This window comes from Papio anubis, chromosome 8, assembly GCF_008728515.1.
Source record: "Papio anubis isolate 15944 chromosome 8, Panubis1.0, whole genome shotgun sequence".
NCBI classification, from domain to species: domain Eukaryota; kingdom Metazoa; phylum Chordata; class Mammalia; order Primates; family Cercopithecidae; genus Papio; species Papio anubis.
In genome coordinates this window covers 70,022,770-70,045,021 of record NC_044983.1, presented here as the reverse complement: position 1 = coordinate 70,045,021, position 22,252 = coordinate 70,022,770, and the positions used below count along the sequence as shown (strand labels likewise).

Genomic DNA, 22,252 nt, shown 5'->3' with positions numbered 1-22,252 from the left:
AGAACTCCTGACAGGAAGAGATTCCAAACAGAGAGTAATTGAAATAAAAGATAAGATAGACAAAATTAGTAATCCAGAAATTATCCACCTGAATAGCTCAAAATTCCAAGCTGATACATACTTAGGGGGAAAAAAGTGAAATTCTGTACAGAAAAAAAAGTAGTTATAATCTCATCCGATTATAGATGAGAACAAAAGCTCTATCCTTCCATTTGTTTTTCATTAATTACTTGTCTAGATATTATTTTAAGATCCAAGTCACGTATTCGGTATAATCATTTAACACAGATAAAGAGAATTTAGTAGTAGTATTTGCCAATGAAAAAAAGGATGATAAATTCAGGAATTAATTCAAAGCATGTTACTCAATATTTTTTTGTTATTAGGCAAAATCAGTAAACTATAATTAGTATATGATGATCAGTAACGGCGATCAGTGATAGTATTTTCTATATTCTTTTTTAATACCCATGTTATCTAACAATATGATAGCTAGAGAATAGAATCCTATTATGACTTCATGCTTGTGAATATTTAGAACATACCAAGTTGGAGCCACTGAAAAGATATAGAAAAAAAAAAACCAATAGCAATGAGGAAACTTCCTATAATTTCCCACTAACAGCTGGCTCTTTAGAAAAACAGCTGATTCCAAGTCTGGGGCAAAAAATGTAAAACATGAGCTTGAAGTACCTTATCATACCAGAAATCAAGGAAGCTATCAAATTATATTATAAGCACAACAAAAGAACTCAGGAGCCAACTTGAATAGCTTAGAGTGGCCAAAGATAGGACAATTTGCGCATCCATAAAATAATAAAGGCAACATATTGAAATATGTGAAATAAATTTAAATCATAATAGTACCAAGAAAACCCTCATTGGCCATCTTTGAAGGATACTAGGGAATCAACCCACTATTTTGAAAACTAGAAAATAGTAGGAAAAAAACAAAGTTTTAGTTGGTACTCTACCCCAGCATAGTGGCCAATATTAGAGGAAATGAAGGAGAAAGCAGAGGATTGACCTCCCAAAAATTAACCAACTACTGATATAAAACACGGAATACAAAGTAAAAAGTTTAAGACCTCCCTCACACATATCCCTGCACAATTCCAATTGCCTCTCCAGAATCAACCACTATCAGGAGTTTCAGTGTTAAATTTTTTCATATGTACTTACTTTTTAAAAAAAAATTTGAGATGTATTCTCACTCTGTCACCCAGGCTGGAGTGCAGTGGTGTGATCTCAGCTCACTGCAACCTCCACCTCCTGGGTTCAAGCAATTCTCCTGCCTCAGCCTCCCGAGTCGCTGGGACTACAGGCACCTGGCATCACATCCAACTAATTTTTGTATTTTTAGTAGAGGCACAGTTTCAACATGTTGGCCAAGCTGGTCTTGAATTCCTGGCCCCAGGTGATCTACCCACTTCGGCCTTCCAAAGTGCTGGGATTACAGGCGTGAGCCACCACGCCTGGCCCTACTTACTTTTTTTTACATAAATAAAATCACACATAATAATATACATATCTATGAATCTTCAGTTTGCTTGTGGTGATCTTTCCACTCTTAATAGCTGCATATTATGGATGTACCATAACTTGTTTAATACTTTTCTTATTGATAAACAAGATTGTTTCCAGTTTTTTTGTTACAAAGTCTGCTACCATGAACATCTTTGTTCATATATCTCTGTACATGTATGTAATTACTTTAATTAAAAAGTCTTTAAACTCAAATTATTGGGTCAGATAATATAAACAGCTTTATTGAGGTATTATTGACATAAATAAACAATTTGATAAATTTTGACTGTGAATACACTTATGTATCATCACTATGCACACACACACTCAAATAACATTCCTCACTCCCACATTTCTTCATCCCCCTTTGTAATCCCTTTCTCCCTCACCTACTCCAATCCCCGGGCAATCACTGATGTGCTTTCTGTCACTCGTCAAGGAAAACTGCACTGGACAGAGTTAAACAGGATTAGGAATACTTTATTTAAGACTACCAATAGGGAAGAGATTGAATTTAACTCCACTGAAATAAAAGGCAGGAGCATTTTTAAATACTGGAGTGAGCTGGTGGAAAAGTCTCAGAGAAAAATCATGGTTCGTATTTTATGTTGATTAGACGAAATTATACACCTGGGCCTTAACTGCAATATTGTCTGTTCCATAGACTTAAACTTGAAGATGGTTAAAGAAAAATTATTTTTATCTTTTAAATGGGGCCCAAAGTCTTTAAACTTACCTGCCTAAACTACCAGAAAACACTCACAGAATGATTATTTTATTTTACAAAGCATTCTAAATATTTTATCCTTAGAATTGCTTTTAAATCTCTCTCTAAATATAAATTTATTTTGTATATATAAAAGAATTTTAAAGTGGAGAAATACACTGAACATGCCCCTTTGGTGGGAAAAACAAAAAAAAAGACTCTGTAGGGTGACCTATGTCTTTAAATGTGCAAGCATAAATTTTTAAAAATCATTCTAGGTAAATTTTGCTGCACAGTGTTATCAAGGATTTAGGAGACTTGAGTTCTAGAATCATCCATCAATTAGAAAAGCCTGTGTTTTGGGGCAAGTTACTTTTCCTATATCTCAGATTACTCATCTGTAAACTAAGAATAGAATATTAGATGAAAGACTAGTCACTAATCATGTCAATGCAATATTTTTATACCGTGAATCTCACACAATATTCATTCTAATTGCTAGTGTATTTGTGGGCTTTGTTTCTGATGACTAAAACTTCTTTGTTAAAGAAGAAAAATATTTTCACCTCACAAGCATCATCAGTTGGCTTCATAAAGCCCATGAAGCAAAGCCATTTATACCACAGCCTGATCCTGTTACAGATCCACCTCTTGTTCTGACCCCACTCAAAACTGCGGTCAATCCACAAGTGAATCAGAGCAGTACTCCAAGTCCAGTATATTCTGCTTTCAAAATTCAAAACTGGCCACCCAAGTGTTGTGCCTCTTTCTCAGGAATAGAGGGTTTAAAGCACAACTGGCTTTTTATGTTGGGGGTGAAGTCCCCGCATGCATATAGATCACTTGACCCCTAAAATCTTTACCATTGAGGCAGGTCTCTGCTCCTATTTAGGATGTTTTTCTCCTCTGACACATGTCATTCTTGGGCAAGTAGAGTACTTCCTACCAACCTCTATTCAAGTCCAATTAACCTGTCACCACAAAAGAGGACCAGCTTGACATTCAACAGAATGTTGAACTGATCCAGATCCCTGCTATGTTAAGATGCAGAGCAAGAACATTAACATAGCCCTGGAGCGAGACAGGAAAGGCATACTTTTGTCTTTCCCACATAAAAGACACTGCTTTCTATCATTTTCACATATGGGAATTGCAACTTAGTAGCTGCATTTCAAATGCCAGAAGAAGTTTTCATATGTCTCAATAAAGATACCACAGCTGGCATAGCTGCTACAAGTAGGGCTCCTATGTAATAATACAATCATCCACCATGAACCATTGGGTTTGGGAAGGTCAAAACAGGTGATGTGAACAGGGAACCACTATCCTTTAAGTCTTTGATGCCAACACTCATCTCTGAAATTCCTCTGAGGATGTAAGATGGTTTCTAGTTTGCCATTTTGATTTGCGGTGTTGCAGGACACTTTTACAACACTGTCGGCCTCTACTTGGCCCTTCCTACACAGTGGCTCTTACTCCACATGCCAGGAAATTAATATGAGGGTTCCATATCCCTTTCCTCATGTACACTATCACCCTGAAAGTCAGACAAACATGACCCTTGCCTTAGATTTCTCTGTGACTCACATTTAATGAAAGACTGCTCCAGCCTCCAACCAAAACCCTCCCTGTAAGAGTCCAAAGAGCCAACAGGACACGCCCTCCCAAGGCTCACACTCATACTCCAAGGACCAGGGACTATGAAATTCCCTGCCCAATTAGCCCTGAGTCCACTTCTATAACCTACATGCAACTCTTCCCTAAGTCTTTCCTGTCAAGGGTAGATCATGCTGCTAGTATGCATTCCTCTAGACCCAAGAGGTGGCCCAGAGGAAGTGGGTTGTGTGGTTGTTCAGTATGAAATGTGCATATTGGAATATATACATATGTGTGAGTGAGGCCCCCAGGTGGAAAGAGAAATGAGATAGCTATGTATGGGCCAAGGGCTCCCATTTGTATACTTGCCTGAGATCCTCCTCATTTTGGTAATTATGTACAACTTTCCTCTGTTAGTTATTTGCTGCCACCTGGCCTCTGCTGGTTCAGAATCCTTTGGCAGTGATACTAAGTTGAGGATAATTGATGCTAGTCTAATGGCAGTATCTTCTACTGTCAATCCTTGTCAATCAAGGGTAGCCCACTGAACCAATCAAACATTCCTCTCTTAGTACTGCCCTTAGACTCAAGCAAGAAGTGTGGGTTCCACACCCCAAGGAGGCCACCACTTTAGAGTGTTTCCCAATATTTTCTCAATCCACCTCTGGTGTGTGGGACTGGCTGGGGCCAGCAATGTCATCCAGGTAAAGAACGCTGAGCTCAGACCAGGAGTTGCATGGACTCTGGCCCCCTTTCTCCCATTTTGGATGCTCTCCATCTAACCTTCATGTGGGGTCACCAGATGCCCTGAGGAACACTAAAACGTGCTCCTAGGAGAGTGTCTTGGAGTCCCACAGTCAGGTCCAGTTCCAGGAGAGTGGCCTGGTAGGCAAATCACTCCCACTGACCAACACAGTTTTTCTTTCACATAATCATATGAGATTAGTTTGCCAAAATGGCACTGATACACTGATTTTGGGAGACCCTCACTCATGTCAGACATAGGAAAAGTTCAGGGCTCTGGGCCACTGATGGTCATCCTTGGGTTTCAGTAAGATGTGTGAGCCCATTACCTCCTCACATAGCATGTTTTTTGAAATTTATCTATATTAGTGTACATATTAATGGTTTGTTCTCTTTTTATCTATGAATTGTGTTCCACTGTATGAATAGAGCGATTTGTTCATTTATCCACAATGTACCTTTGGAAAAGTTTCCAATTATTGGCTATTAGTAATAAAGCAGCTATAAACAGTGAAGTGAAAGCCTGCATAAACATGTGGATATTGGTTGTCATTTCTTTGGGATAAATACCTAAGAGGGAGATTGTTAGGTCATATATTAACTGAATTTTTAATTTGTTAAGAACCTGCCAAACTGTTTTCCAAAGCAGATGTGAATTTTATCTTCTTTGAGTAATTTATAAAAGTTCCAGTTGCTCTATATCCTTGTCAACAAATAGTATTGTCAGCCTTTTTAATTTTACCCAGTCTAGTAGATATAAAGTAGTACCTTATTGTGGTTTTAATTTGGATTTGGTTTAGACTGTATATTAATAGTTTCTATGTTAGTATAATGATTGGCATATTTGATTTTCAACAGAATCCAATTGTTACATGAGATTTGATGAATAACAATGTTGAGCATCTTTGTGTATGCTTACTATTTACATATCCTCTTTGTGAAGCGTCTATTCAAGCATTTGCCCATTTTTATTGAGTTGTTTGTTGTGTTATTATTGAATTGGAGGTACACTTTATATATTTTGACTATACATCTTTTGTTAGGCATGTATATTGTGAATATTCTCATAGATTCTGTGGTTTGGCTTTTCATTTTCTTAATGGTGTCTTTTAGAAAACAGGCAGTTGTAACTTCGATAACATCTAATTTATCATTTTTTATGGTGAATACTTTTCTGTGTCCTTTCTAGTAATCTTTTCAGTCCCAAAATAGAAAAGCTTTTTTTATTTTCTTGTAGAAGTTTTATAGTTTTAGCTTTTCTGTTTAGGCCCATGACAGATTTCAAAGTAATTCTGTGTACAGTTTAAGATTAATATTGAGGTATATGTTTTTAATGTGGATATCTACTTATTCCAGTGTCATTTTTTGAAAAGACTCTCTTTTCCCAATAAAACAGAATTGACTCCTATGCTTTAAAAAGAAAAAAAGTTGACCACACATGGAAGGTCTACTCTGAATTCTCTATTCTGTGCGATTGATCTGTATGTCAACTTTTATGCCAATACCATACTAGGTTGAATGCTATAGATTTCTTGTCTTTTTTTTTTTTAAGACTAGTCAAGTGAAGCAGTGGAAGTGGAGAAGAAACAAACAAAAAAATCTGTAACTGGTTGTGATCAATTAGTTGTAAACACCACTGCACTCAGAGCCAGCCTATTGTGAGTCTTAAGATAATGAAAGTCCCTCTGGCCGGGTGTGGTGGCTCACGCCTGTAATCCCAGCACTTTGGGAGGCTGAGGCGGGCAGATCACGAGGTCATGAGATCGAGACCATGCTGGCTAATACAGTGAAACCCCGTCTCTACTAAAAATTACAAAAAATTAGCCGGGCATGGTGGCGGGCGTCTGCAGTCCCAGCTACTCAGGAGGCTGAATGGCGTGAACCCAGGAGGCGGAGCTTGCAGTGAGCTGAGATTTGAGATTGCACCACTGCACTCCAGCCTGGGTGATGGAACGAGACTCTGTCTTAAAAAAAAAAAAGTCCCTCTAACTCCAGTGTGTCTCAAAATAGTTTTAGCCATCTATTAATATGTCCTTCGCATTTTCACATAAATTTTAGAATAAAGTTGTCGATTTAATTTTAAAAGAAGAGAGGACTGCTGTAATGGTGACTGGCACGTCATTCAATCTACGGATACATTTGCGGAGAATGGACTTCTTAACAATATTTAATTTTCCAAACCATGCATATGGTATATCTATTTATTTCAGTCTTCTTTAATTTCTCTTATCAATTATTTGAAGATTTCAATGTGACTGTATTATATATCTGTTAGATTCTAAATGTTCAGTGTTTTACCTTTTTTGGTGTACTATGAAAGGAATTTTTTACTTCATTCTTCAATTGTATGTTGTTAGTGCAAATAAAACAATTGAGTTTTATATGGTGATCTTGCATTCTGAGAACTTGCTAACTTCATTTAATATTTCTAAGTGTTTTTTAGAAGATTTCTTAGGAATAATCATATCAATTAAAAATAAAAAAAAAATTCTTATTCCTTTAAAATTCTACATCTTTTATTTCTTTTAGTTGCCTTATTGCACTGGCTATTACTCCATGGGATAACAAGTAGAAGTGATGACAGTAGATACCTTTGCCTTATTCCTGATCCATAAAAAGGAAAAACTTCAGTCTTTCACCATTAAGCATAATATTAACTTTGGATTTTTCATGGATGTCTTTATCAGGGTGAGGAAGTTTCCTTCTATTTCTAGTATCCTGAATGTCTTTACCTTGAATATGTGCTCAATTTTATCAAATCTTTTTCTGCATTTACTGAGATGGTTATATGATGTTTCATCTTTATTTGGTTAATGTGGTTAATAACACTGTGTAATTTTCAAACATTAAGCCAAGTTTGCAACCATTAAATGAACTCTACTAACTCTACTGGCTATAATGTATGATGTATACTTTTTAAATATATTAATGAATTTGATTTGCCAATACTTTATTGAGGAGTTTTGAATCTACAGTCATGAGGAATAGTTGATCTCTGATTTTTTTTTTTTTTTTTTTTTTGAGATGGAGTCTCGCTCTGTTGCCCAGGCTGGAGTGCAGTGGCCGGATCTCAGCTCATTGCAAGCTCCGCCTCCCGGGTTTATGCCATTCTCCTGCCTCAGCCTCCAAGTAGCTGGGACTACAGGCGCCCGCCACCTCGCCTGGCTAGTTTTTTTTTGTATTTTTTAGTAGAGACGGGGTTTCACCATATTAGCCAGGATGGTCTCGATCTCCTGACCTTGTGATCCACCAGTCTCGGCCTCCCAAAGTGCTGGGATTACAGGCTTGAGCCACCGCGCCCAGCGCGATCTCTAATTTTTATTTTATTTTTTTTGAGACAGAGTCTTGCTCTGTGGCCCAGGCTGTAATGCAGTGGCACGATCTCACTGCAACCTCCGCCTCCTGGGTTCAAGAGATTCTCTTGCCTCAGCTTCCCAAGTAGCTCAGATTACAGGCGCACACCACCATGCATGGCTAATTTTTGTATTTTTAGTAGAGACAGGGTTTCACCATGTTGGCCAGGCTGGTCTTGAACTCCTAACCTCAAGTGACATCCACCTCGGCATCCCAAAGTTCTGGGATTACAGGTGTGAGCCACCACGTCTGGCCCCATTTTTTTCTTATTTAAGTCAGATATTGGTATCAGGGTTATACTGGTCTCATAAGATAATTTTGTTAAGCACTCCCTTATCTATGTTTTAAAAAAGCTTATGTATAGTTGGCATTATTTCTCATTTCATACATGATAGAATTTACTAATAAAACCACTTGGGCCTTGAGTCTTCTTTGTAGAATGGTTAGTTTTTATTACAAATTCAATTTGTTTAGTGGACATATGGCTATTCCAAATGTCCATTTCTTATTGGGTCACTTTCGAGAAGTTGTATTTTTCAAGAAATTTGTCAATTTTATCTAGTTGCTAAATCAGCAACATTTGTTCCTAATATTTTTAATTTTCTTATTAAACTCTGCGGGATATGTAGTGACATCCCTTCTATTTGTATTACATGATATTGGTAATTTATATTTCTCTGTGTATTTCTTGATTCATCCTTTTGGGGTTTATCAATTTTATTAATCTTTCCAATGATGAATTTTGAGCTTTGTTAATTTTTGTTTCTATATCATAGATTTCTGCACTGATTTTTTTTCCCTTCTACTTATTTTGGGTTTAAACTTGTTTTGGGTTTAATTTACTCCTCTTTCTGTAGCTCTTTAAGTGGAAATTTACATGAAAAATTGTAAACTTTCCTTCTCTTCTAAAACAGGCATTTAAAGCTACAAATTTCTCTCTACGCCCTGCCTTTGCTGTATCTCACAAATTCTGAAGTGTATTTTTATTATCATTCAACTCAAAATATTTTCTTATTGCCTTATGATTTCTTCTTTCAGCCATGGGTTACACAGGTGCTACTTATTTCCAAATATTTGAAAATGTTTAAAATAGTTGTTGATTTTTCATTTAATTCCACTATGGTCATAGAATATACTCTGCAACATAAAAGTCTTTGAATCTTTAGTGAGATTTGTTTTATGGCCTAGAATATGTCTACTTTGATGAGCATTCCATACACACATGAAAAGAACGTTTATTCCACAGTTGTTGCATATGTCTAGTAAATGTGAATGAGCTCAACTTGGCTGACAGTGTGCTCAGATCTTCCATATCCCAATTGAATTTTTGTCTACTTGATCTATTCATTACTGAGAGAATAGTGATAAAATCTCCAACTAACTTTTTCCATTGGTTGTCAGATTTTGCCACATAAATTTTGAAGCTCTTAGATGAATATGTATGTGATTATGTCTTCCTAATTCTTTTGTGATTCATAAATGTCCCTCTGTCTCTTATGAAACTCTTTGTCTTAAACTCCATTTTTCTGAAATTAATATAGCCATACCACCTTTCCTGCTATACACCTGGTATATCGCTTTCCATACTTTTATGTTCAGTTTATACATGTTTAAAGTACATCTCATAGATAGCGCATACTTGTGTCTTCCATTCTTATCTAATCTGATCTCTGACCTTCAATTGGAACATTTTACATTTAATGCTATTTGCATTTACATATCATGCAATTACTGCCTTGGTGTGTTTAAGTCTACCACCTTGCTATGTGTTTTCCATTTGTCCCTTCTGTTTATTTGTTTTGTTGCTTATTTCATTGGCATTTTATTTCTATGTGTTTCTTAGGGATTTTTAAAATTTGTTTTTAGTGTTCCTCCAGAGCTAACAATGTGTTATCAGAGTTTACTCAGTGTCAAATTGCACTACTTCACCCTTGACACTACTTCCTTCCTCACACTTCCCACCTGATACTTTTCATTTGGCACATCTGTTCTCACACTTCATTCTTTACATATCACTAACCTAATAGCTTTACAGTAGTATAATTCCATTAATCCACTTCCCCCAACCTTTGTGCTTTTTTTCATATATTTACTTCTACATATATTATAGAGCTCAGAAATTTACATTTTACATAATAATGCTATTAGTCTTGTTCTAAACAGTTACCTTTTTAAGGAAATTACGAGGCAATAAAAGTCTTTATATATACCCATTATTCGCCATTGCTGGCACTCCTTTTCTTTCCCCTCTCTGTGGATTTGGTTTCCATTTTGTATCATTCTCCATCAGCCTGAAAAAGGCCTTTAGCATTTTTTGGTTTTGCAGGGGTCTGCTGGATCCAACTTGTCTCGGCTTCAATTTACATGAAATCAACTGTCTTAAAAACCCAAGTTTTTAAAGGGCATTTTCTCTGGATACAAAATTTTGAATTGGCAGGATTCCCTCACCACACCTTCCCACCCCATCAGCACTTTGAAAGACATTTTCATTGTTGTCTGCATTCCATGATTTCTGGTAAGTCAGCACACATTCTTATCATCATTCTCGTGTATATCTTTTTTTTCCCCGACTGCTTTCAAGGATTTTTGTTTTCCGCGGTCCGACAATGATATGTCTAGGCGAGACTTTCTTGGTATTTATCTTTCACTGAGTTCAATGATTTTCTTGGAAGAGTAAGTAAATGTTTTTTCATCAAATTTGGGAAAATATGGGATTAAATATATATATACACACACGCACATATTTCCTGCCCCATTCTTTATTCTCTTTTTAGAACTCCCATAATACATACATTAGACCAGTTGATATTTTCCACATGTTCCTGAGGTTCTGTTTATCTTTCTTTTGCCATCTTCCATCTGTTGTGAAGCCCATCCAGTGAATTTTTCACTTACATAATTTTCTAAAATTTCCATTTGGTTTCTTTTAATGGTTTTAATTTCTCTCCCATGATTTTCTGTCAATTCAATCAGACATTTTCTTTTAATTATATAAACATATTTTATCTGTTAGCTGCTTTAAAGTATTTGCTAAATCCAACATTTAGGTCATATCTATTTATTACTTTTTTCAACTATAGTCCTGTAACTTTGCTTATCTAGTAATTTTCTACTGTGTCCTGGACATTGTTAGTGATACCTTACAGAGACTCTGGATTCTGTTATCTTCTTTCTGAAGCACGTTGATTCTTATTCTAGTAGGCAGTCCAGTTACTGGCTAGTCACCTTTAAATTGTGTACGTCTTGTCCTGTGCTTTGTTATGGAGGGCACGTAGAAGTCCAAGATGTTTCCCAAACACCTCTGACTAGGCCTCTGACTTGGCAGAAATCAACCCCCAGAATATGTCTCCCTTGCAGATCTTGTCATGACTTGGTTTCAGGCTTTTTTAGGATGGGTGCAGAGCTGTGGTCTTCAACTGGAGATGATTTTCCTCCCCTGGTGACATTTGGCAATATCTGAAGACATTTTGAGTTGCCACAAGTGGGGTGGGGGGCACTACAGACATTTAGGAGGTAAAGGCCAAGGAAGCTGGTAAACATCCTACAACACACAGGATAGCTCCATACAACAAAGAATTATCTGGTTTACAGTATCAATAGGGCCAAGACTGGAAAATGCTGGTAAGCCTTACTCCATGCCATGGTCCTTACTCCTGACTAGGGGATTAACAAGGTGCTAATGAGGCCCTCCTCTCTACCTGAAAGGAACCTCCAGTGATTTTCAGCACTGCTTGATGTCTAACATCTCTCGTAAACTGCTCTCTGATAGGCCTCGTGTAGTCTTGCTCTGCAGATGCTATTTCTTGATGGGAAAGTTTATAACATCACGTTGCAAGGGAATGAGCAAAGCAATAAGAATTTTTACAATGTAGCCACTTCTGCTTTTAGAGCTAATCATTTTTAGTTGATATCATTTTCATAACGCAAACCTTCATTTTCTTTTGAGCACTGAATTTAATGTAGGCTCTTGAAAACCTGTCCTCATTATATTTTTATGACATGTATTTGGCAATGTTTACAAGTAATTTTGTTGAGTATCAGATTCTTAAATTCAAAAGGTAGTTTAATCTGAAGATACCAAAAGCTATACTTATACATGCTGGCCATACATCTGAAATTTTACTTTGTTAAAAATTAACTTACATATATGGATGTGAATATTGTTTCTGGCATGGAAACCTGACCCTTTCATCATGTTTCACTAAGATCTTTATATTTTTACCAATACTATTGGCTCTCCTACTAAGGGATTTTAATGACAGCACTTTGTAAATAAGGAATCAATGCATAAGGAATAAAGTAAAAGACTGAAGACAAAAACTTGTAACTTTCCCAAAGGAGTTTTATGACAAGGTAATGTGAATGAAATAGATACACGACCCTACTTGAATCAAAGAGTATATCAAGGCCCACGGCAGGCATGTTTTGTCTCAAGTGCTACAGAGCTGCTCTATCCCACTGCCTTCTCACCAATGCCAATCTCTCCTCCCTCCTAACAGTCAGGCCCCAACTTAGGTGCAATCAATAAAGGATACTGCTGTCATCCATCCACTGTCTTTCTAATCCATAAACTGAGTTCTTTCATTCCCTCTCTTCATTTTCATAATGTACTACATAATTAAAACTACTATCCTCACACTAGAAATTACACTTCCTCACTTTGTTTGGAATCTACTACCCCACCTAGTAAAACAACTGTTCTGGAGTATTAAAAAATCAAGACATTCTGATATGAGTAAGCAGAGATCAAGTAAACGGACCAATAGGCATAAACAATATGATGGTTATATCTGAATACTAATTTATGTATTGCATTAATTTGACCTTCATGTCTTTACCATATTGTTTTTCTTTTCTGAGCAGACTACGAAGTTAGATATTCGGGTGACTTTCCACAAGTATTCAGTATTATTTCCCTTTGGTCTTGTTTGTAAATTCAAGGAAAACAATGCCAATTAGACTTGCATTTACTTTGCTTTGTTCAGTGTAAAATGAAAGTACTCAATTTCTACTTGATTAGAATGGCTAAGCCTACCAAGCTAGAAATGTGGAAGGTAATTTGAATATTCATAATCCATACTCAATAAAAGAAAATTAGCTATGTCAAAAATATACATAAATATGAGTAATAATTGAAACCCAGTAAACACGTAAGAAAACTATTTTGCAAAGATAAATACTCAGTGTTCATCATTTTCATGCTCTCCCATGGTAGGTGGCTGCCTGCAAAAGAGCTGTATTAATGAGCAGGATCAATTTGTTTTTGTTATTGTTTTTGTTTTTTGAGAGATCCATGTTATTCTTTAGGCTGCCATTCATTTTAAGTGTGTATATTTAAATGAAGCAAGAGTCAGCAATTTTGTTATAAGGAAAATATGGCATCCTATGGCTAAGTATCTTGAATACCTAACCTCTGCTTATTTTACTCTTTTAATTACCACATGATGCTTTGATTTTAAATGAAACAAAATATCTGTTTTCCAAAAAAGATTACAAAATGAGTACTTTGTTTTAGGGTTCATATTTATTTTCCAAATACTTTTATTGATCTTACAGAATAGTGTCTTGGTCTCTCTATTGCATTCAACAACACCAAAAATCTACAACGCTGGTGTCAACAGCAATAATTACTAAAAATTGAGCAAGCAATTTACAACTATCTGCAATTATGGAAAATGGATTCAAAAGGCATCTGTCGCAATAACAATAGTATTTATGTGTGTTAAGACACAAAAAGCCAACATAACTTTAGTACCTCAGGCATTTTTCTAATTGTGATATGTATACAAATTTTGGAAATTGAGGAGTACATTGACCAGTCACCAATAATCATGAAAAAGAAAATACATATAAGTGCCTATTTAGCTAATAATGTGTTTAACTCTAGCTTGACATTGCGTGATACTGTAATCCCTTACAAAGCATTAGAAATCAGTCACATTTGCCTCAAGCTTTTTTTTTAAACAGAAGAATAATCTGATGAAGATGCCCTTATTTCAGAAACTGAGGTCATTACTATCTTTGCTCGAAACATTTTAGAAGAGTTGGTGAACAAAAAGAACACCCAATCTTAGTCTACTGGATGAACAGCGACATCTAGTGGTCATTGTATCCCTAAACAAACGCCTTAAAAGCATAAACTCAAGTATCCATGAAATACGTGAAATTGCCACTATCTTTAATGTATTTCCAAAGAAACTGTACAAGGAAATTATAAACACATTCTATAAAGATTCCCTATGATTCAGGAATAATATAAATTGAAGGAAAAGTTAACCATGGACTTCTAATTTTTATTCTTAACAACCTTTTCACAGGTAAATATCCTTCAGAGATTTTTATAAAAATCCAATTTTTATTTCTTCACGACTCAGTTCTTGTTTCTAACAGAGTGACATAAAGAACTCAAACACTATGAACTAATGAATAATAAGTTCTATGGCTCTTATGAGTACATGGATTGGTATGTACCAGCAACAGATTCAGACACTCCATATGATGACACACTAATGTGCAAATTTAAAATGTTACTACTTAAAAAGCTGCTACTCAATTATTGTCTGATTGAGTTTACTCTGGAGGTCTTAGTAATCTTTCGTAAATCGGGAACATATAGTTCATCAAGGTTTTCTAATATAACTAGGTCACGAAATGGAATTACAGTCCATCAAAATAGAATTAAAGAATCATTTTACCACCAAAAAGTCATTGCTTTCTAGGCATGCCTTTCCTATTAATGATAAAGTTAGTACATTCTTTGGCTACTGTTGTTCACAGGGACCTCGGCACACCATCTCTATGCCTGCTACCCACCAGACACCACAAATGGCTCCTAAGGCCTTCACGGCCAGCTCCAGGGTGCCTTCTTGTGACCATGAAAGACTTTTTCTGAGCACAAACCATCTGCTGCAGTTCCGTGGTTATTCATGGGACACACTGGGACTATCCCTTCCAGATGAACTGAGGTATCCTCCCCAAATCCCTTAAACATACATGAATGAATACAGGTATGCATCACTATCTATCCTTTTAATTCATCTTCCCTAGATTAACTGCCAAGTGCTAAGACTAGACTTTTCTAACAAGTTTTTGTTAATATCATAAACAGAGGAAAGATCTGGACAACAATTTTTGTGTTAACACACCAGCCTCCCCAAATGAAAAATGAACATATTTGGTGCTCCCAGGTCATCAAAATACCCACTACCCAGCCATATGACATGCTAGTGATTAGCTGGGACATTCACATAGCCACTTACGTGCACGAAGAGGGCTATAGAGGCCACCCTTTCTACCTCCCACTGGACATGACCATCCAGAGGAATGGTATCTCACAGGCACCATCTAAAACAGTAAGGAACCATTACCACTTGGTAATTCAAATTGCGGACCATCTGAAATGGTAAGGAATCATCTTAATATCACTTAAGACTTTTACATAAATGCTAGGCAGATGTGTTCCAATGAGCATCACATTTCCAAGTATATAAGCACTTAATCTTACTAAAGCAATGTGTGTGATTCATAAGCATTTAAAATTAACACTGATGTCAAATGAGATGCTATACATATAAAGCCTGGGGTTCTCTCCAGCCCACTATCCCCAGTGATTCCCTAGTCCTCTCCTAAGAGTTCTCAATTACAGGAGTGTATGTGTGGGCAGTGGCCACAAGTAACTAAATGTGAGGTTTACCAATGGGACAGACAGTCATGAATTTTGGAGGCACCCAAAGTTTACTTTCTATTGCTCTACCCTATACAGACTTCATTCTCTCATTTTTCCTTCTCTTATCTCTTTGCCTTCCCATCTCTGCCTGGAGCTGGCAGTTGTAGAATGAAGCAATTTTGTGTCCTATTGCTATCTGAACCCCTGTATTGTGTAACAAAGATGACTTCTGAATTTTAGGAAAAAATACTGCTAACTACTCAATAAGACAGACTCAGAGAGCTATCAGCAATCATAAGATCTAGCTAAATGCTTGGATGAGCTGCCACCGTAAGATCCCAACAAACCTAGAAATAATTTGGTCTGGGTCTAAATGCTAATATCATGCTGCCAAGCCTCTTTCTGAAAAGCATAAAAGCAAAATATCCCACTCCTGCAAGCAAACCAACCACAAGGGTCGTGCCAAGAACTTTTGGGGCCCTTTTCTTGGCCACCCGGAATGCTGTTGGCAGCACTGCAGAGATTAATATATTGTTGACATGTCCTAAAACCTTGTTAAATGTTTTTCTCTTCAAGACACGCTCGTAATAGGTTTCCAAGTTTGGTCGCTTTCCGTTTCCCCAGTTTCTCCTTGCAAACCCCAGGAACTTCAGTCGATGCAATGTGACAGCAAGTGAGACGTCTGCCAGGGTGAAGGATTCACCGCAGAGCCAAGGTTGCTGGCCCTCTTCTAATTAGAGAAAGGGACATAGAGAATTAGAGGCAAGCACTCTACAGACAGACTCCAGCTGGTATCAGTGGTCTCAGCCTTAAGAGTGAGTGTGAGTATACCAAAAGATGAAGGCCATTATGTATTTATTTTCTTGACAGCCACACTCAGAGAGTAATTTCATGCTTTAAAAAAAAAAAAAAAAAAGTCCATGCAAATGTATCCTAGGCCAAAGGAGACTTGCTTGACATCTGTCAGCCATCCAGGTCCCTATGTAAGACTGCAGCCACTTGAGCTTATCACTTTGTAAAGGACACTAAGGGGATGGGAGCCTCCAAGTTGGTTAAAAGACACTTCCTTCTTGTTTATAAAAACAGTTCTGCTTTAGAGAAATTCATAAAGCTAAGTCTGAAACATCACTCAGTGGCTACTGCTCTTAGTCACTTAAAGCAGAAGAGCTTTTGTGACAGGTAACATAGTCTTCAACTCTAGTCAGAGTAGCATAAATGGCCCACGTGTATACACCTATGTCTTAACCTTGAAGCCAGTTCACTGGCACGTGCATGCTTACCAGCCAGTTTACAGATGCCCATGTGCTGGCCCCCTTATTACACTTTAGATTGGAGGCTGTTTCCCTGCCTAAGGAAAAAACTAGAGGGAACATTCAAGCAATTACTCAAGTTATTCAACCAAACTAATTACTATAATTACAAATCTGTAAAACAGTTAGGTAAAAATCTCCCAAGCATAATTGAAATTATGCAGAAAAATCCTTCATGTAAATGCAGACTACTTCATGTAGGTGAGTTACAATTAGACACCTGGGTTTTTCTGGGTGCAATATCATTGTTGCTATCATAATTAAAACTGCCCATGAATAACAATAATGAAAAGCAGATTACAGAACGTTTTTGGTGAGACCTAAGAATATTCCCATGAATGATACTGATGTCGAAAAGAGAAAAAGAATACAAATGAGAACCTACCTGGGGTTTCTTCATTTCTTCTTTGCAATTCAGTTTCAACCTGATCCAAGACTTTCTCCAACTCATCAAGAATTTTCTTCAAATACTTGACATTGTCATGATCGAGTAGCTTTGACTAATCAACCACCAAAAAATAAAATAAAATAAAATAAAACAAAACAGATTACTTACACCTTTAAAAAAAAATAAATCTAGGTAAAGCAAAGCAGATACAAACTCTTACAGAGTTCAGCCTGTTTATTTTAGACAACGGGAAGAAATAGAAAAACTCAGGAAAAAAAAAAAAAAGAGCTAAGTTGAAAGGAAATATGCCATCTCTGAAAATGCCGCAGGAGCAGACCCACCACCCACTGGCAGCTCCTATGAGGCCAGGTGACCAGAGACGGCAAAGAATGGGAGGGACAGGAAGAGCTGTCTGCCAAGCCCAACTCAGGAAAAGAATTGCAGCAGCTGTAATTGAAAGAGCAGCTGAAAGGTCAGGGATGAGAAAGAAGTCCGAGTAAAGGAGTTAAAGGGCGAGTGGAGAATCAGTCAAGTGACGGTGAGTGCAGATGTTTCTTCTGAGGAGCTCGTTTAGCTAAGATAGGATAAAAGAAGGTGGGAAGTTGGGGAAGGTTGGGAGTGCCGCCGTTTTCTACACTTTTAATATGAGAGAAGCTTGCATGTGTTGCTGGGCTCAGGGAAGGAATCAACAGAAGGAGAAAGGCTGACCATAAAGCATGCCCCTCAGGGGGCAAAGCGAGTCAGTGTGACACATGGAGGGATGTAGGTCTAGTGAGGACTTCCAGTGGTGGAATACCTGAAATGACAGACTCTAGAATATGTTATGAACTTCCTTTGCATTTCATAACTTTTTTGGCAACTAGCATGCTCAATATCTGTTTGTTAAGCACTTGTCATCAAGTTTGAATATCAAGTCTAATAAAAAGTTCTTTCTAAAAGGAGAACATAAGCCAAAGGTAACATGTGTACTAGTGAATTGCAATATTTAAAAGACGATATTCTAGAAATAGCGGTACTTTACAAAAAGTAGAACATTTACTCCATGCAGTGTGTGTCAACTGAGGACAGCTGATTGACTTACTTTAAGTCGTTTCTGTTTTGCAATGTATGCTTCTTGTAAATCTGGGTTTTCTTCAGCAAGTTTCTTCAGCTCAGACTCTGTGTTTCCAATTTGGCCTGATAATAAAAACATTTTGGAAACAGAAAATTACTTTCTCCCTTCTACACCAGAAACAAGAAGCAGCAGAGAAACTCAATGGCAAGAGCATGAGCTCTGGGGCTCATGCCCTGCTCCTCTGCCTTGGGCTTACCCTGTCTGTGCCTCAGTTTCCTCATCTTTCAAATGGAACCATAAGAGTATCTGCCATGCAGGGTGAAGACTAAATGAGAAGCTTCATGGGAAGCACTTAGAGCAAGGCCCAGAACTTTAGAATGCTCAGTGCAGGCTTGCTGCTCTGCCTTCCTCTACCTTTCAAGCTTTCTATAATGAACTCCTATATGAAGGGAGGAAAAAGGCTTATTTTTAAAAAATATTGACTGTAGGTCATAGAATTATACTCAAAACTCTTGTTTCACATCATATAAAGGGTACTTATGAAGAGGAGGAGGAGGAATAAGAGGAAAGAGAAGCAGGAAGAGAGGGCGGTGGAGAAGAAAAAGGAAAAGAAGGGAGAAAAAGGAAGTGGTGACAAGGAAGGAAGGGAGAGAAGAGGAGAGGAAAAGGAGGGGTATCAAAAAGGAAAAAAAGAATAATAATAATAATAAAGGTGAGTATCATAATGGGGAAAAATGGTTTCTGGATTTAGGAGATCTGAGTTTGAGTGTTTCTGATCAACATTTCCAAAGTGTGACCACTGCCACCATCTTTTCCCTTCTTATCCCCAATTATCTGTGCTATAAAGCACACCTCCTGCTCCACAGATCATGCACTGACTCTATCCTCATGACAGAAGGAAGGCAGAAAGCTGGATGTCACAACTCAATCCCAATAAATCTCCTATCACTGAACATAGAGACAGACACCCTCTAGTCCAGTTTGCTCACATAATGAAACAACAATTAAGGACCAGAAACATGAACTCAACTGCCCATAATCCTAGGCAGATCCCAGCTTTTCAGATTCTTAGTCCATCTGTTCATGAGAATATGTTATATTCTTTACTTTTCCATGATCCACTCTTTTGAGTTTTGGTCCTAAAGCTTGGTCCTAAAAGCCAAGAGTTGGTAAATCAGGTCCTATAGACAATAAATGTCCAACTGAGCAAGTGAAGCACAGATTAATACGACTGGTTCACGGATCGATCCATAACATGCACATCCATGAAGCAAACTCAACAACGCTATTCTCAATCTTCTTTTAGTGACCATGAGACGTGCTAGGTCTCAGAATGAATTAAAAGAAAGTGTCAGACAGAATTCCAGGTCTTTAAAATGTTTACATACTACGAATCCTTGTAGTTGCATAAGCCGGGATCATGGAGTCCACAGTTAACTCAGGATGTAAAATGCAGCCATGTGTATAGGCATCCATTGGCAAGGAGTCAAGCAGCTCTCGGTAATGTTGTACCCGTGGGTAATACATGCTTCCTTTATCAGGCATTAATCTGGGTGTTCTTTCTAAAATACGCACATACAAATATTGAAGAAAATGTTACAAATGAGTTGTTACCCTCAAAAGCAAAACAAAAACACTAACCACTCATCATTAACATTTTCAACATATCTGTATATTCAAAGAACGTTGTCTCCTCGCTGCAGACATCCAAAGTTTGAAATGGCCTGATGCACCAGACAAGATCCCAAACCATAATCACACTGGTATTCTCTCATTTCTCCACCTTGCAAACTGCACTCAGCCTTCAAGGCCCAATTATTTATGCCATTTATTCCATGAAGCATTCCCTAACCTCCTACAACTGCCAACATCTGACTGGCTCACATGTGCCTTCTTCTATACATCCATAACATATTATACACACTCTATTACAGCCTTTATCACACTGTAATTCATTGCATCTTTTTACCCCATGACTGTCTTCAGGGAAAGGAACCTGCATTCCAGAGTCTAGCACAGTTCTCCACACACTTAAGGCCCTAAAAGTTTGGTTAATTGAATGAGGACTCATTATGGGAAGATAATCATGGGTTACTCTTTTCTAGGTGCCAACCAACATCAAGAGTGACCCTACTGACACATGTGAATGTGAAATGACAATCTATATGGAACAGGAAAGGCCTTTGCTCAAATATCACAGGTGCACTTTCCCCAGGAATTTCTAACAATTATCTCTAGAAAGTGGGTTCTACATACATCCTTATTTGCTAGTTAAAATCCAGACTGTAGAGTCCTTGAGGGCAGGGACCATGTACTGCTCTCTGTTAAATTCCCAGTGCCTAGTATAATGTTTGACATGTAGTAGGTGTTTAATAAATTATAATGAATACATTCCAAAATTTCCAGTTATTACATAGATTCCTGGAGCTGGAGAGGCGCTGCAGTAGTTAACACGTATACTGAGAAACAAGGGCTGAAAATTTCTCACAAGATCCCACAGCTAATTAGAAGCAGAGCTAGAACTAAAGTCATCTGATTCCTAATGTAATGCTCTCTTTGATTATACCATCATAACATCTTCAAAGGATTTTAATTTCAGAGACTATCCATAAAGAATAAAGTGAAGGATACAACCCAAAGGTGGGGACTATGTCCCTTCAGAATCTCTTCCTACCTCTGGCTCTCAAACTGTCCCTAAAAAATGTCAGGTCTAATAACTATCACAATTTCAAAGTATTAAGATATCTGCAATAACTTAACCATGAACATATCTGTGATTTCTATTGGATTTCAAAGCCGCAGGCACTCCTGATATTGCCATGGATTGTGCCTACATTGCTAATGGAAGGAAATAATTGCTTTAAATATTAGACCTACAATTATTCCCCATCCAAGATCTCAAATATCCTGAATTCTATTCATAAACCCCTAAGGGCGACAGTTCTCACACTATGGTCTGAGGATCCCTGGGTTTTTCTAAAACACATTTGGGGGATTTACAAAGTCAAGATGTTTTTATAGAAATACTAAGACATTAATTACTTTTTCACTCTTACTGTCTCTCTCAAGCGTACAGTAGAAGTTTCCAGAGGCTACAGGAAACATGACACTATCACTCTGACAGCTAGTGGGATTGTGCTTAAGTAGGCTAATAGTTTAAGTTTTCTCAGTTTTGCTTTCTAAATGGTAAATATTGATAGCCATGATCCACATTTAAAAAATGCTCTCTCGTGTCCTCAAAGACAAAGGGGTGTAGAGACCAAGAAGTTTAAGAACTAATGCTTTAGGGGTCCAAGAATCTCAGGCTAATAATCATAAATAGTACATTTTCAAACGCTTCCCAAAAGGTCAAAGTAATGGCTGGTGGCTCTGCCTGCTTTCTGGTGCCAGGCCCTGGGGCTTCTCTCCAGAACAGCATACCATTTCCTTCCTAGAAAAGTGAATGAGAGCAGGAAAAACAATGCCTAATTGCTTTCTGGGGAAGATCCATCAGGCCAAGCCCAAATTCTTCAAGGAGGACAAATGTTTAAATCCATGAAAATAATTTTCTTGTACTCAGTGTGCCGTTACTATCTAACCATTTCCTGAAGCACTCTGTCAGAGCACCCACTGAACCCAAGTTATCTTCCCATCTTTCTTTCTTCGTGAGTGTCAACCATGCCCTGTCCAGTATCACAGGGGCACTGTGCTGCCATCCTCCTCCTCAAACCGAAGCACAGCAGTATCTGCTGCTTCTGATAAAATAATTTTTCAAAGGACAACTGGGAATTTCCTTTGAATTATAGAGGAGATCTTCCCTCTCAATCCTATCCTATTTTATTTTCCAGTCCTTCCGTAAAGCACCTTTATCAAAATACTAAAAGCAAGAATTTTTTTCTCAGTAATCTACCTCAACCAGGAGTGGGAA

At 37.5% G+C, this 22,252-nt stretch overlaps 1 protein-coding gene across 6 annotated transcripts in view; it reads right to left on the bottom strand.

Annotated features, from left to right (window-relative positions):
* Positions 1 to 13,432: 13,432 nt before the first annotated feature.
* The window catches only part of GDAP1 (ganglioside induced differentiation associated protein 1), a 45,071-nt gene continuing 36,251 nt past the window's right edge, over positions 13,433 to 22,252 (bottom strand). For 5 of the 6 annotated variants that reach the window (XM_031669639.1, XM_031669641.1, XM_003902877.5 and 2 more), the window contains 4 exons: positions 19,734 to 19,907; positions 18,373 to 18,467; positions 17,289 to 17,403; positions 13,433 to 16,323 (listed from right to left, as the gene is read on the bottom strand). In XM_031669639.1, coding sequence (XP_031525499.1) covers positions 15,941 to 16,323; positions 17,289 to 17,403; positions 18,373 to 18,467; positions 19,734 to 19,890 — 750 coding nt within the window. In that variant the 5' untranslated portion in view covers positions 19,891 to 19,907 and the 3' untranslated portion in view covers positions 13,433 to 15,940. The remainder of the gene's footprint in view (positions 16,324 to 17,288; positions 17,404 to 18,372; positions 18,468 to 19,733; positions 19,908 to 22,252) is intronic. The other variant, XM_009213228.4, reaches the window with a different exon arrangement.